Source organism: Castor canadensis, chromosome 13 (assembly GCF_047511655.1).
Source record: "Castor canadensis chromosome 13, mCasCan1.hap1v2, whole genome shotgun sequence".
In the NCBI taxonomy this organism is placed as follows: domain Eukaryota; kingdom Metazoa; phylum Chordata; class Mammalia; order Rodentia; family Castoridae; genus Castor; species Castor canadensis.
Window position 1 is genome coordinate 34,849,930 of NC_133398.1, and position 15,470 is coordinate 34,865,399.

The 15,470-nt window shown below is 40.6% G+C and overlaps 2 protein-coding genes across 2 annotated transcripts in view; one reads left to right on the forward strand and one right to left on the reverse strand.

The window, feature by feature from the left end:
- Positions 1-14,744, reverse strand: part of Anp32b (acidic nuclear phosphoprotein 32 family member B) — a 65,488-nt gene extending 50,744 nt beyond the window's left edge. Inside the window, exon 1 of the mRNA XM_074051399.1 lies at positions 14,649-14,744. Coding sequence (XP_073907500.1) covers positions 14,649-14,729 — 81 coding nt within the window. The 5' untranslated portion in view covers positions 14,730-14,744. The remainder of the gene's footprint in view (positions 1-14,648) is intronic.
- On the forward strand, positions 2,451-11,991 carry Hemgn (hemogen). Its single transcript, XM_020180814.2, has 4 exons — positions 2,451-2,898; positions 4,880-4,973; positions 8,590-9,662; positions 10,820-11,991. Exons 1-4 carry the CDS (start codon positions 2,820-2,822, stop codon positions 10,921-10,923), a joined length of 1,350 nt encoding a protein of 449 aa, XP_020036403.1. The 5' UTR covers positions 2,451-2,819; the 3' UTR covers positions 10,924-11,991.
- Positions 14,745-15,470: the final 726 nt, after the last annotated feature.

The window sequence follows — 15,470 nt, forward strand, 5'->3', positions numbered from 1 at the left end:
TGGGAGTGGGAGGGAGGAAGTGTGCAGGGGGATTATGTAAATTTCTTCAGTAGTAGTGGCTTTTGAACTCAGGTCCTCATGCTAGGCAGGCACTCTATCACTTGAGCCACTCTGCCAGCCCTATATAAACTTCTTTGATTGAATAATAATAATAATGTAGAAACAGCCTAACTTAGTAAGAACTAAAACATCCCAAAAGAAACTAATATTTAAGGTACTAGCTTAGATTGTAAAGCAATACTTTATAATTTTCAAAGGTACTTTGAGTCCTTTAAATTCCGTATCTGAAAATCCACAAATTTCAAGAGCTAATTTAGAGGCCTATCATTCCCTATAAGATTTCTTTGAGTGGGTGGTAAGGGAGGGGGTGGGGGCAGGGGGGAGAAATAAACCAAGCCTTGTATGCACATATGAATAATAAAAGAAAAAAAAAAGATTTCTTTGAATAGGGGCTCTCTCAGTCATCTGAATTTTTTGATGTAGAGACTTGAGAGTGGCAACTGAGAACTATGGAGCTAAGCATTAGGATCTGGTCTTTAAAAGAAATATAAAACTTCGTAGCAGGGACTTGGGTGTTTGCTCTGTCATTCTCAGTACTTTTCAGTGTGTTTGAAAACTTGTTCCTCTTGGGCAGGATGGAGCATAAGAAAAGATGGTGCATCTCAGAGTCAGTAGGAGGTGCCTGCTGCAAACCACAAGGAGGGATGAGGCAGGTGAACCCTTCCCCTTGGCCTTCAGTTTCTCTATATGAAAAAGGGGCAAGGAATAAAGTTCCCACTCCCTAGTTCTAGTGTGTTAAGACTCCCTGAGGGCTGGGAGTGTAACTCAGGGGTAGAGTACGTGCTGAGCACGCATGAGGCCCTGTGTTCTATGCCCAGCACTGACAGAAAAGAAAAAGACTATAAAAGTAGCAGATACCTGTTCACACACACACACACACACACACACACACACACACACTTTTATATAACTTGTGGAAGTCAGAGCAAATACCAATTTATATATATATAAGCACACAGAGACACACATATATGTACATGTACATAAATATACATAACAGTATCTATATAGTGATTTTTTTCAGGGGGTGGTACTTGTGTTTGAACTCAGGGCTTCAAGCTTGGTAGATGGATGCTCTTCCACATGAGCCACACCCTAACCCTTTCTGCATTAGTTATTTTTGGGATAGTGTTTCATGTTTTATGCCCAGCCCAGCCTGGATTGAAATCCTATCGTTTCCTGCACAGCTGGCATGACAGCTGCGTATCATCAGGCCCACCAACAGGCTCCTTTGAACTTTTTGCTTGCCTGGCCTTGAACCATGATCTTCCTGATCTCTGCCTCCTGTGTAGCTAGGATTACAGGCATTATTTGTTTATTCATTTATTTAGAGAAGGGTCTCTCTGTATAGTCCAGGCTGACTTGAAGCTCACAATATAGCCCAGACTGGCCTCTACTTCACAATATTCCTATCTCTGTCTCCTAAGTACTGGGATTACTGATGTGTGCTACCATGCCCAGCTGGTTACTGAATTTTTATTATTAACAAAGCAGCTAATATTTATTAAAGCTCAATATGCTGGGCAACACTTATTTGAGATTCCAGGCACATATAAAATGCCTTAGGTGGATCATTTGATTTAATTGTCCCAGTAAGTTCATGAAGCAAATGCCAATATTGGCCTGTGTTACAGCTGGGTAAACTGGCTCCAAGGCCACCTAACTTTCCAAGGTCACTGAATTAGGGAATGAAAACACTGGGACTCAAATTCTCTTCATTTCAATCTGGCACCAGAATAGCTAACCCTGTGTCTCCCAAACCAGTTCCCTTACCAGAGGTGCTCAGTGTTCCTTCTTTCATTGAACCATGATCCTCTGTGCCTCCCTCCCTTCACAAATGGGGCAACCAATTGGAGATGGGAAGGTTCTCTGGATTGCAACTTAATACTTGGGACATGACACAGTGATATTTTCATTATGAAATGCTTTTTGACCTTCCCCTGGAAGAGTAACAATGGATTTTACTAGTTATTTTGAGTCACTTATGAATGAACGACTAGACAAAAAAAAAGGTGGGGGTACAAATTTGTTTTGAATTACTAATTCGATTCTTTATGGCTATTTATTGTCTAAGGTCATACACAGCAAGATTTTACATTATTTTGCAACAGATTAAGGTGAAAAAGCCATATCTAGAAAAAAATGTAAGACTAATTTTATATCTAAATAGTAGACTTCATAATTTTCATGTCTATTATTTGCACTGCCTTATGCAAGATAGGCAAGAAAGGGATTATTTACTTGTTTTGCAAATAAGAAAGTCACAGAAAAAGGAAGTGACTTGTCCTGAGCCACTGAGATGGCTGGAACCCAGACTGAGTGTTTTTCTACACTAGGCTACCTAGATTTGTAAAAAGGAATCCCTCACAGTCGGCATGGCACAGCATCCAGTACAGTCATTTGGTGTCCTAAAAAGGACTCCAGACACTTGCTGGCAGATAGAACCAAATGACGCCTGGACTGCAGTGTGCACATGCCAGGCTGTGCCTGAGGGGTTCCCTGTATAAATAGCAACCTATGCCGAGGACGAGGACACCGTACCAGCCATTTTCCCTGCTCACACCTGTGCACTGTGATAAAGAAAGTAGAATTTGCCTGCAGCTGCGGTCCAACCAGATAAACCTTTTAGGCGGGAAGTCAAGTGACAAGTGAACTTGTGTGGGCTTTTTTTTTTAAGTGTTACTTGTTTTGATATTTTAAAAAAGCTTTGAGGCTGCTTGTGGAAGTCAGAGCAAATACCAGGAAGGTATTGCAGCAGGATGGACTTGGGAAAGGACCAACCTCATACGAAGCTCCCTCAGACACCTGACCTTCATCAAGAAAAGACCCCTGTCCCAGGTAATGAAAGATACTGTAGGGGTGGTTCCTGTTAGGAAGACTTGGGAATATGATTACTTGGGAAAGAACTATCCTTTCTTTATAGATCTGACAAAAAAAAAAGAAGTATAATTGAGTACATTCACATAACCTTAGGTGGGAAGAACAGGGTTATATATAACCTCCTGCAGTGCCTTTTAGCACTAAGAACTTAATAAGCCAGAGAAACATATAAAATATTAATAAGAAATCCTTCTAAATGAGAGATAATGAAAATATTCAATACTGGGTAGTTGTGGTAAAACAAATCCACCCCTACTCTTTTACAGTAGTGTAAATTTGGTATGACTTTTGGAAAGTTCCTACCTGGCAGTAGGAAGCAAAGATTGTAATAGTGTTTATTCTTTTGACTTCTAATCTCAGCCTTTGGATCTGTTCTAAACTAGCATTCCTCAAAGTGTTTTGTGGAACCCTAGGCCTTGAGTTACTCTAAGAAATATTTTAAAACATTTCAGTTGATAGACCTCTACAGACCCTTTCTTAGAATAAACCATTTAAATACATAAAATTAAACACATAGGATTACAAGGGAAGTAATCATATTAGGATAGTTATCAAAATTTAAAAATCGTGATTAGCTATATAGGTGTTTATTTATAGATGCATTAAATAACAAGATACAGTGGTGGGTCTAATAATCATAGTATTAAATAAAAAAAATCACATCTATAACTGATATTTTAGAGTATCTACAACTGTAATGTAACATGAAAAAAATATGTGATTTCTTTGGGTGACAAATTCATGTAGTGCTAAAACTATTGAGGTCTGTTACCTACATTCATAATTGAAGGAAATTGTTATTTTAATTAGAAGTTGGCAAAAATGCAGGTATCGTTTTTTTCCCCCATCAAGAACCATTTACTAAGTACAAAAGTACTATGGTCCCAGGGGTGTGCTCTGCCTTTTGGAGGCCCCTGTACAGCTCTCTCTCTCTTTATAGGCACTGAGAAGTTCTAACCTTAATGTCCCATTAACTTTGCTTGAATTTGGATGGCAGCAGAAACAATTTTGATAATACCCTTAATATTCCAAAGAACTTTAAGAAACACCACCCTAAGGGAAAAATCCCAAAGGAAAAAAGCCAAAGCTATATGCAATTGAATATGCTTTTTTGGTTTGTGTTTTTGAGACAGGGTCTTACTCTGTAGCCCCAGGCTGGCCTTGAACTTGCCATCCTCCTGCTCCAGCCTCCCAACTGCTCAGATTACAGGTGTGTACCACCACGCCCTGCTTGAATATGTTTCTTAATGGTTTGAAATACCAGGCAAAAAAAACCCTGCCAACAACTTAAATGCTCAATACAAGTGGAATGACTAGATAAATGAGAATGTATCAGCTACATCTAGTACCATGTCATCACTTAAATTATAGCTATGAAGATTATGTCATTGAAAATATTTCTGATATAATATTAGGTTTTAAAAAAGGTAAAATCATGATATGCTATCATTACAGCTTTGCTTAATATATGGCTTGGATAAAAATGAGGAATGAAACAAAAACAGGTTATGGTAAAGATGGCAGAACATGACTGATTTTTTTTTATTATTTACATAACATATAAAAATGATTTTGAATAAATCCATAGGTTGTAAGCACACGTTAGTATAGATACCACGTATGTATGAACAGGTCTTTGAACTCTTATCACTCAAAAATATTTACTGAGCCAGATGTGGTGGTGTCTATCTGTAATTCCAGTACTTGGGAGGCTGAGTCAAGAGGGAGGACTGTGAATTTGAAACCAGCTTGACTACATAGTGAGACCCTTGTCTCAAAAAAACATTGTTTCCTGAATGTCTGCTCCAATCTGGAGCAGAGAAAATATGGCCCTTTCCCTCAAAAACCAAGGGAGAGGAATCCTGCCACTTTGCAATATCCTGCTGATGGGGGACACACGAGTCATCCGCTCTCTCGTAACTTTATTTTCATCCTGCAGAAGTCATTGGAACCTGGAGTTTGCGAAACAGAGAACAACTCAGGAAAAGAAAAGCCGAAGCACAAGAGAAGCAAACCTCACAATGGCTACTGGGGTACAGTATTTCAAGGGAAAGGGATCATATGCATGCGGCATGGCAGTCAGTGCTGTGTGCTCTAGTACACCCTGTCCGTGCTTCCAGAGAGACTGTAAACCAGGTGCTTTTATTCGTGCTTTACAAAAGAGGAAACCCAGCCTCCGATGGGCTGGCCCTACAAATCCACAGGCATCTTGTTGTTGAGGGCAGGAAACATCATGCTGGACCGTTCTGTCAGGGGAATCCTCGCTGAATGAGGGGGACCGACTCTCCTGTAAAAGCGTGACAAACGTTCCCATCAAAATCACCTGTGTTAAACCCACGGAAGGAGTGCAGGGACAAGATTGTAAGTTATGTAGCACTAATTGCATCCACTGAGGCTGTGACCATGACAACAGGAGACTTGCTTATTTGGAGATAGCAGAGCCCAAAGAGCACAAAATGCAGGGTCCGTCTAAGCGAGCTTCTAGGAAGAATTCTTTGTTGTGGGAGGTTGTGCAGTGCATTGTAGAGGTTTAGTAGCGTTGCCTGTCTAGAAAGCAATAGCACTTCCTTCCTCCCTCCCTCACCAGCTGTGATGACCAAAATGTCTCCAGATGTTGTGGAATGTTCTCTGGGGTGGGCTGGAGAGAAGGCAGGCAAAATCACAGTTGATGAGCACTGATCTAGGCAAAGCACTCTTTTAGAGAAAGGGCATTTCTCTAGCCTGTGCAGGTATGCACATCTGTAATTCCAGTACTTGGGGGTCTGAAGCAGAAGGATGGCAAATTGGAAGGTATAGGAGACCCTGTCTCAAGAAAAACGGAGGGGGGCTTTCTCATTCCCCCAGAACAGTGCTGTGCATTCTGTTACCACAGATGTTTCCATAATACCAATTAGCTCATTCACATATGATTGGTAAATAGGGAAATGATTCAGTATAACATGGATGGTATTGGTTCATCATTTTTCCTGATCAAACAGAGCCAGAGTACTGGGAATAGAATGTAGGGAAGCACCCTCCACCAGGCCTCTGTGAAGGCAGGAGCCTGTTCAGCCTGCACTCAGGGCTCCCTCCCCAGAGAGGCACAGCACCTGCCCTGCAGAGCTCTCCACCACATGGCAGCTTGCACTGGCTCCAAGCAGCTCTGAGCTTAGGTCTCAGCAACTGTGAGCCTACAATGACTGTTGCCTTTGTGCACTTTTATCATCCCCCGAGGCCTCCAGCTATTGTGGGCTGCCAGCTGGACTGTTCAGGGTCTCTCTGCTAGTACCAATTATTGTTTTTGTTCCATTAAAAGGATGTATGGGTTTTGAGTCATTTGTCTCAAGTCTATTTTCCTACCATAACCACTGTCACTTTTTAGTGCATGATTTTGCAGAAAGTGAGGCTTTCAGGACTCTGTACATGATTTATAGTAGAAACCTCTATATTGGGTCCTGTGGCCGTGACTGCTGAAGATTATCCAATCAGTTCCCCTGCTTCCACGCTCACTGAGCAGCCTTCTGGTCAGTCCTTGCTTTCCCAAGTACCTACCTACAAAGGACTGTACTTGTTTCCCTTGCATTTGTCTGCTGGTGTAAGCAGTCTCTGCTGTGTGACTTTGTGTTTCTCACGGTTAACTACTGATCTTTGGATTTATCTATCTCTGTCTTTGAGCCTGGCCAACAAGCTCTGCCTCTGATAAATGTAGCTAGTGTCATGGTGCATTGACAGAGTTGCCAAGCTTTACTGAGCTGGGGGGGACAAAGCCAAGGAACTCACTGGAACAGATGACATCTTGGTAGCTTCTTGGCAGCTGGCTAGACTTACTCTGGCACACATCTCTATGTTACTAAGGGTTGTGCCCTCTTTCCTCATCACAACATATGTACACAGTGAAACCTTAGAGGCTTCAGAACACAGCAGCAGGGTGTAATAGTTAAGAGCATGGTTGATAAGCCAGAATGACTAACTCTAAAGCCTGACTCCCCCATTCCATGCTGTTGACCTTGGGCAAGTTATTTAAACTCTCTGGGCCTCGGTTTTGTCATCAGCAAAATGGAGATAATTATATTCACCTCATAGGTTGATGTGAGGATTATATGAAATAACAGAAATAGTAAATTACTTACGACAGTGCCAGACACATTGACAGGACTATTGACGTTCCCTGTATTAATACAAGAGTTCTATTTTACACTGCATTTGCATTATTCCTCCATGCAAGTTATTGTATGTAATTCTCTTAACCACCACACATATTTGGGCAGATATCATTCACCTTTGAGACAGACTCTCACCCCATAGCTCAGGCTGGCCTTGAACTTGTAGACTTCCTGCCTCTGTCTCCCGAGTACTAGGATTACAGACTTTTCTATTACATACATACCTGTTTGATTGTACTTTAAACTGTTTTTGATGATGTAATCTTTTAAAAACCTTTTTTTTTCTTTTTTTGGTGGTACTAGATTTTCAACTCAGGGTCTTGTCTTGCTAGGCAGGTGCTCTACCGCTTGATTCACACCACCAAGTAAAAAATTTTTTTAATGTGGAAAATTACAAACATACACAAATGTAGAATAGAGTATACATTTTTAAAATAAGCATTATAAGTATGTAACAAAAACTGGTTTTATCCAAAGAATGTCTCCTTTACTAAAGAAATATGATCTCTTCAGAAAAAAGTACAGTTGAGGCAGCCTATGCTCCTTGCTTAAAGCATGACACTCACAATCCATCCTACAGGAGGGCTAAGCTTTTCAGCCCTGTGATTTGTGAGAGAAGGCGTCATGGAGCAAGCAGTGATAGCATGCAACAGAATTTCAATGAGTTTGGAGAATGATGGGATCCTTATTTACAGTACTTTCCACACCCCCCAACCCATCTGTATTAGCCATCTGCATTTGGTTATATTTGCAGTACCTAACAATTTGTCATTGCCTGCAATTTCCATGCATATCCTTTGATCTTTAATCCATTAATTAGATATAACATGGCCACTCATGCCCTTCCCACCATGCCTCTTAACCTCAAGAAATATTTTTGACAGTTTCTGACCCAGCTTGTGGTATTTGTTTGATATTGCTGGAGCTACTTAACATCCTATTCAGGTGGCACTCTATCAGACCAGCAAGGTACACACAATCCCCTGCAGACTGCACAAGTGAGGGTCCAGGCTGGGCTGTAGATCTAGAGACTCAATGGTGTCACTTTACCCAGGGACAGTGGGCCACCTCATATGTACTAAACCCAAGGGGATGACTGTACAAACCAGAATGCCAATCTATTAATTTCTAACATGAATAATACACTTTACCTAAGTGAACTTTAAGCCTATCTGATCCCCTCCACATGCACCACACACACACACTCTGACATCAAATGTTCTGAAGGAACATTTCCTTTCCTTTTTTTTTCTTTTATTATTCATATGTGCATACAAGGCTTGGTTCATTTCTCCCCCCTGCCCCCACCCCCTCCCTTATCCTTTCCTAACAACTGAGAACATCTAGCACTGTTCATTTTACAAACAAAGAGACTGAGATCCAGAAGAGATGAAGTGACTTGTTCAAGGTCATGCGACGAGGCAGTGAGGGATCTGGGACTGTTGTTAGAAGTATTTATTTGAATTATGTAGCCCTATTGCTGACACCAATTTTTCTCTCTCTACAGAAAACAGAAAAAACGCAAGTGGCAGAGAACAGGAAAAGGAAATCAAAGAGGCAGAAAGAGAGAACAAAATGCAGAACCGAAGGTGGAGCCTCTGACACAAAGAGCAAAGGAAATGATGGAGAAAGCACTGACAGCTACAGAGAAAGAAACTGAGCCACCTGGGAGTGTAACCGAAGCCTTTCCTTTGGTAGCCTCCTCTCAAAAGGTTGTGCCTTTGGAACATTCTCCTGAAATACATCAAGACAGCGTCATACATCAGGAAGATTCTTCTGAGTATCAAGAAATGGTGGCACAAAGCCATTCTTCTGAAACATGCCAACATGTGACTGAACCTGAAGACCTCTCTCCTAAAATATGCCTAGAAACAGCTGTACTTCAGGACCAGTCTTCCAAAGTATGCCAAGCTGTGGCTCAACCTGAAATCCTCTCTCCTCAAACATGCCAGGACATAGCTGTAGTTCAAGATGACCCTCCCAAAATGTCCCAAGATATGGCTGAACCAGAAGTCCCGTCTTCTAAAATCCGCCAAGAAGTAGCTGTTCCCAAAGTCCTTCCTTCTACAACATCTGAAGACATAGCTGACCTGGAAGGATACTCTCCTGATGTGACCAAACACTCTCCCAAACCAGATGTGATCAAACACTATCCTCTTGACACATATCAAAAGCCAGCTGGACCAAGTGAACTCATTTCTGAGCCAGATCAAGTAATAGCTAAGACTGAAGGCTCCTTTCCCAAGACACAAGAAATAGTGGTGTCTAAAAATCTTTCTACAAAAACATACCAAGAAACAATTGAGCCCGAATGCTTTTCTCATGAAACATATACAGAAGTTACTGTGCCTAAAGTTTCCTCTCCTAAAACAATCCAAGAGACACCTGGGCCTGAGGACTATTCACCTGAAACCTACAAAGAAACTCCTGAGCCTGAAGACCTCTCTACTAAGACATATGAGAATAGCCATGTGTCTAAAGAATGGCTTCCAGAACCAAACCAAGAGGCGGGTGGACCCCAGGGCCAGGCTTCAGAAGCACACCAGGAAGACTCTAAAGATGTTCTCCCTTTTCCTCAAGGTGAGGGCTGTTTACAGCAACAACAGATACCTCTTCCTCAGAGCAGTGATTGACAGCCTTCTTTGACAACACCCAGTTAACTCACTGTGTACTAGGACAATATTGGCTGTTTTCAAATAAAACATATTTTCATGCCATCAGTGTTCTGTCTTGGCATAGTTCCAAAGAATTAAAATAACTGAAGATGCAAGCATGTATAGTAGGTAACTGAAAAAACTATTTTGAGAAACTATAGTGAGATGAGCCTAGAATAGGATAAATTTTATGCAAAATATTTTAAAGGACAATTAATTCTAGTTTAACAAGAAAGCTTGAAGTTTTCCCAAGAAATTTCTTTTTCCTGATAAACTAAAGGGAAGTAAATTCATAATACAAGGGGCTGAGGGAGATAGGAAAGTTGTAAAAGATCCTGTTACTAGGGAACTCATTCTTGTAGGCATTAGGAAAACTCTTTCTATTCCAATATTTGTTCCTGAAAAGCTTTTTCCTCAGCATAGTGTTTTGAAAATAATGTCTGTGGCCTTTTAAAAAAATTGACTTGCCTCAGAGACATAACTAACAACCTCAATTCTCTTTGTACAATACTACAGACAGTTAAGAAGTGGGTCGAGTCTCTCAGACCATCATTATCCTCAAAAAATTGTTTTTTAAAGAGATTCTTTGGGGGCCTAGCGTGGTGGCAAATGCCTGCAATTTCAGCTACTAGAGAGGCAGAGATATAGGCATCACAGTTGAAGGCCAGCAGAAAGGTAGTGGAAGATTCCATCTGAAAAACAAACTAAAACAAAAGGACTGATTGTGTGACTCATATGGTAGATGCTTGCTAAGAATGCATGGGGCCCTGGGTTCAATTGATCTCCAGCACTGTAAAAAATAGATTACAAAATGAAATTCTTTTAATCCTTCATTAAATACATGTTGTTTGTGGTTTATTACTATTTTTGTTTCTTTGCAGTGATGGAGATTGAACCCAGGACTACTTGCACAGGCTAGGCAAGCACTCTACTACTGAGTGCTTGCCTCAGTTAAATATGTAATCCATCTGAAATTTGTTTTTGTACATGGTATGAAGCAGGGTTTTTCCCCCTGCAAGTGGATAATCAATTGTCCCAATACTATTTACTGAATATATTTTTGTATCTCATTTGATTTTACAGAATTGAAAGAAAAAGCCAAAGCAGAACCAGAAATCCCAGCAACTCCACATGTTCCTCAAGAGATTCATCCAGAAAATGATGTCTACAGTTATGTTTTGTTTTAGTGATGCCCAACCATAAAGTTGCAGTCCAACAGAATATACATCTCAATATTTTATGTGTGTGATTTTCTCAAAACATTGTAGAAATCGCTACAATATTCATTCATATTTTGTTTTTCTATTTTTAGACCATATTTGAAACAGAGAACTAACATTTTTTAGACTCTTAACACATAGACGATATTCTGCTAAAGGGTGTGTGTGCACAAGTGTGTATATATGTATATCTGGGAGAAGAGAGTAGAGAGAAGTGACAAAAGGAGGAGGAGGGCTGAAAAATGGATTTACTCTTTTTTTTTTCTTTTGCTAGTACTGGGGTTTGAACTCAGGCCTTGGGTTTAGCTAGGCAGGTGCTCTACCACTTGAGCTATGCCCACAGCCCTTTGTTGCTTTAGTTAATTTTTAGGTAGGGTCTCATATTTTCTTTGGAGCCAGTCTCAGACTGAGATTCTCCTTCCTGGTATAGCCTCTTGCATAGCTGGGATGACAGGCCAGAACCACCAAGCCCAGCTTATTGAGATGGGGGGGTCTCACTATGTTTTGCCCAGGCTGGCCTAGAACCTCAGTCCTCTGATCTCACCTCCCGAGTAGCTGGGATTGCAGATATAAGCCATATGCCTGGTTTACTTGAGTCTTAAGAAGAGATAAGTGATTAAATGTGAACATTTAGTGTTTTGGAAGTTTATAGTTTTCTTTTAAACTTTGTCCAATTATTGATGCAATAACATCAAAACTTTATTCAGGTTTTTGGAGGCTCTTATAGTTAATTTGAACAATTCTTTTTTAAAAATTATTTTTATTAGCATACAGTAATGGTACAAAGTGAGGGATTTTATTGTATTTCCACACATGTATATGGTGTGCTTTAAATATATTCATTCCCTCTATATTTGAAAAATACTTTTTTTTCTTTATTTATTTTTATTCTCTTGGATTATTCTCATTGTGGACTCCTTAAAAAGATATTTTGCAATCATGGATGTGTAGCTTAATTTTCTATTTGTGTGTTCTGTTTTTCCTTTTCCAACATTGTACTTGTGCAAATGTACATTAAATCTATGAGTAACCGTGTGGACAGCATCATGTACTATGGGGTTAGATAACCTATGTGACACAGAGTCCTTGCTTGCCAAGGTTTAATCTAGCCTCATAGGGGAATAAAAACATAAACCAACTCCAAAAGAAAACAGTGTTAGTGCCATTTAAATAGGGAGTGCTCACCTGCTGCTGGAGTGAAGCCTTCAAAGACGGAAAGGATCTGCACAGGTGAACAGCATAACTGTAGGTGGTCCAGGTTCAAGAGAACTAGTGGAATGTAGAGAATTTTGCAGATGTAACTAAGAAGTCTATCACTTATTAGTTATTAGGGGGAAGTAAGACATTTTCTTTTTTGATGGAGCTGGGGTTTGAATTCAGGGCTTCATGCTTGCAAAGCAGGTGCTCTACTGGTTGAACCACATGTTCAGTCTGTAAGACTTTTGAACAATGGAGTGGCAGTTTTCATACTTTAAGAATATTCATCTGGTGACAATGATCAAGGTGAAGTGAAAATCACAACAGACTAGGGTCAGGAATAGGAACTATTCTGGGTGGGTGGGAAGATGCCTGAAAATCTCCCCTGGTGTTTCATTTGCTTGGTTTTCCTTCTGCTGTTATAGGGGACTAAAAATAAAGTCGATTTCAGTAAATAAAGGTTCATTCAGCAAGGACACAACTGCACAAGCTCTCCACATAAACCTTGTGTTAGGAACTAGGCTGTATGAAAGAACAAGACAGGATTCCAGGCCCTCAGGCATTCATGGTAAAGAGCAGTTGTCTCAACCCTCATGGCACGTGAGAATCACTGGGGAAGTCTTCAAATATACAGATGCCAGGCTCCTCCCCTGGGGATTCTGAATCCCCTATCTTGGGAGACATCTAAATGTAGGTATATTTATTTTTTAATTATTTTATGCATTAGATAATCATTTTTGGAGAATTTTAGATTTATAGAAAAGTTGTAAAGATAGTACAGATGTTCCTATATGCCTTTCACCCAGTTTATCCTAAAGTTACACCTTACATAACCAAGGCCCATTTGTTAAAACTCAGAAATTCAGATAATTACATTACCACTGATTAGTAGACATTATTTGGTGTTCACTACTGATGTTTTCCTACTGACGTTCTTTCTCTGCTTCAACATCTAACCCAGGATTATTTATTTAAATTTTTGAGACAGCATTCACCATGTAGCCCAGACTGATCTCAAACTTGCAATCCTGCTACCTCAGCCTCCTGAGTACTGGGATGCCTGGCTTTTTTTTTTAAAGCTCTCTTGATGATTGTAATCTACAGTTAGGTCTGAGAACCACTGATAGGCTGTTTCCCTCATAATTGCTATCCCTCTTTGCAGGCTCATTAAAATTTTCCTCAGGATATATTCATTGTATGGGTATTCATACTCCATAGTGCTCAATAGCAGTACAAACGCAGAAGAGACCATTCCTTACTTCTGGGTATCACTACAATATTTATACTTCCTTAATAGAAAAGCCTGTGAAACTGGGCAGTGGTTACCACTCTCATTTTACAAATGAGAGAATGACTTCAGAGAGGCTAATTATCATCCAAAGTTCTATCTGCATTACTCAGTGTCTTTCATGACAGTGCTCTGTCTTTGGAATGCTTAGGTCTCAATTTTACATGCCAGAGTGGATCAAGACTAGAGAAAGAGGGTCCGGGAAAGACCCTATCTGAAAAAGTCAAGCTGGGTGCTGGTGGCTCACACCTAATTCTAGCTACTCAGGAGGATCACAATTCGAAGCCAGCAGGGGAAATAGTCCGTGAGACCCTATCTCAAAAGTACCCAACACAAAAAAGGGCTTGTGGAGTGATTCAAGTAGTAGCGTACCTGCCTAGCAAGTGTGAAGCCCTGAGTTCAAACCCCAGTACCACCAAAAAACAAAACAAAACAAAACAAAAACACAAACTCAAAGCAAAAGGACTAGGGGTGGCTTGAGTGGTAGAATAGCCCGAGGCCCTGAGTTCAATCCTCCAAACGGCTAAAAAACAAAAAACAGAGAGAGAGAGAGAGAGAGAACTGAAATCTGAAGTTCTAGTAGTGTTCATAAAGAGGAACCTTAAGAGAGGTACAAGGATCACAAAGGTGAAAAAGATGAAGTACATTGAAGGCACCTTTTAGGCCCCCTTTCACCTGCTGTCTTCCACCACTTCCCATACACACAACTGTTTTTTCCCCCAGTTTTGTTCTTGGTTTAGAACCTTGAAGCCAGAGAACTGAAATTCTTCAAGAATCCCTCCAAACCCGACTTTGTGCTGCCCTCCTCTCATGGTAGGCACAATGGTGGTTCTTCAAATTTGATACAACACCCAAGATGAAGTGTGAGAAGCTCCCAAGCTTTGCCTAACTCTGCAGTCCTCACCCTCAGGGGTCTACTGAGAGGATTTCTCAAAGGCCCACAGACTGGTGACCACGGGCATCAGAATGGGGGAGTTAACGCATACTCCTCGTCCTACCTCCAGAGACGGGGGTTAAGCTTTAGAAGCTAGAAATAAATCAGATAAAGCTCTAAACAGATGAAAACTTCAGAGAAAATAGTGCTGCGTATTTAAGTTCTTATTTTCAGGGGATTTTTTTTTAACCTTTTAAAAAAGGCAGAATATTTCATTAGTGTCTACAAGTCTGTTTTGAGTTTCGGTATTTGTCACAGTCGGTAATTACTTACTTTTGATGTGATTATCAAACGTCTCTCATGCCTTCCTGGAGGACAAATACCTCTTTTTTCCACGAATGACGTGAGCACCATGCTGGGCAGCAGCGCCGCCTAGTGGCAAGTGCAGTACTTCCACCTACGTGTGTGTGTGTGTGTGTGTGTGTGTGTGTGTGTGTGTGTGTGTGTGTGTGTGTGTGTGTGTGTGTGTGTGTGTGTGTGTGTGTGTGTGTGTGTCTGTGTGTGTGTGTCTGTGTGTGTGTATCTGTGTGTGTGTGTGTGTCTGTGTGTGTGTATCTGTGTGTGTGTGTGTGTTTCTCCAGTTAGAAGAACTCGTCCTCCTAAAAGCAAAACAATGTTAGCTTTTTCCAAACTTCATGTAGACGGAGGACACGGTATAAACATACCCAGCTTTTTTTTTTTTTTTTTTAATCAAATCCACAATCCAACCTGTCTTTACTGGTGGTTATTTTGTACTAGCCAGTAACAATGAACACAGTTAGAAACAGCTTTTCACGGCTAAGCCTTTTAATTTGAGTTGTATGTTTTTGAATATATTACAGGTAAGTCCTTCCTGCCCTCCTAAATAGAATTATTTATACAGAGAACTTGATGTGAGAAATGACATTACAGGAGGTTCAGAACAGGGACGACTGGTCATCGCATGGGATGAAAATAATTGTCGACCCTCCACTTTCAGAGGACTCAGAAACAACGACAACAATCCTCTTAATGTGACCACTGACTCCTAACTTCATTTTCACTCCAGTTTTGGTGAGGCACAAGAAACAGTCTCCGATCATTAACCCCATCACATCCTATGTAGGATTTACCTGG

Excerpts from the sequence above, each read along its gene's own strand:
- Hemgn (XM_020180814.2), top strand. The coding sequence starts at position 2,820 with ATGGACTTGGGAAAGGACCAACCTCATACGAAGCTCCCTCAGACACCT. Across the intron at positions 2,899-4,879 it reads AGAAAAGACCCCTGTCCCAG|AAGTCATTGGAACCTGGAGT; the intron begins GTAATGAAAGAT and ends TTCATCCTGCAG. Across the intron at positions 4,974-8,589 it reads ACCTCACAATGGCTACTGGG|AAAACAGAAAAAACGCAAGT; the intron begins GTACAGTATTTC and ends CTCTCTCTACAG.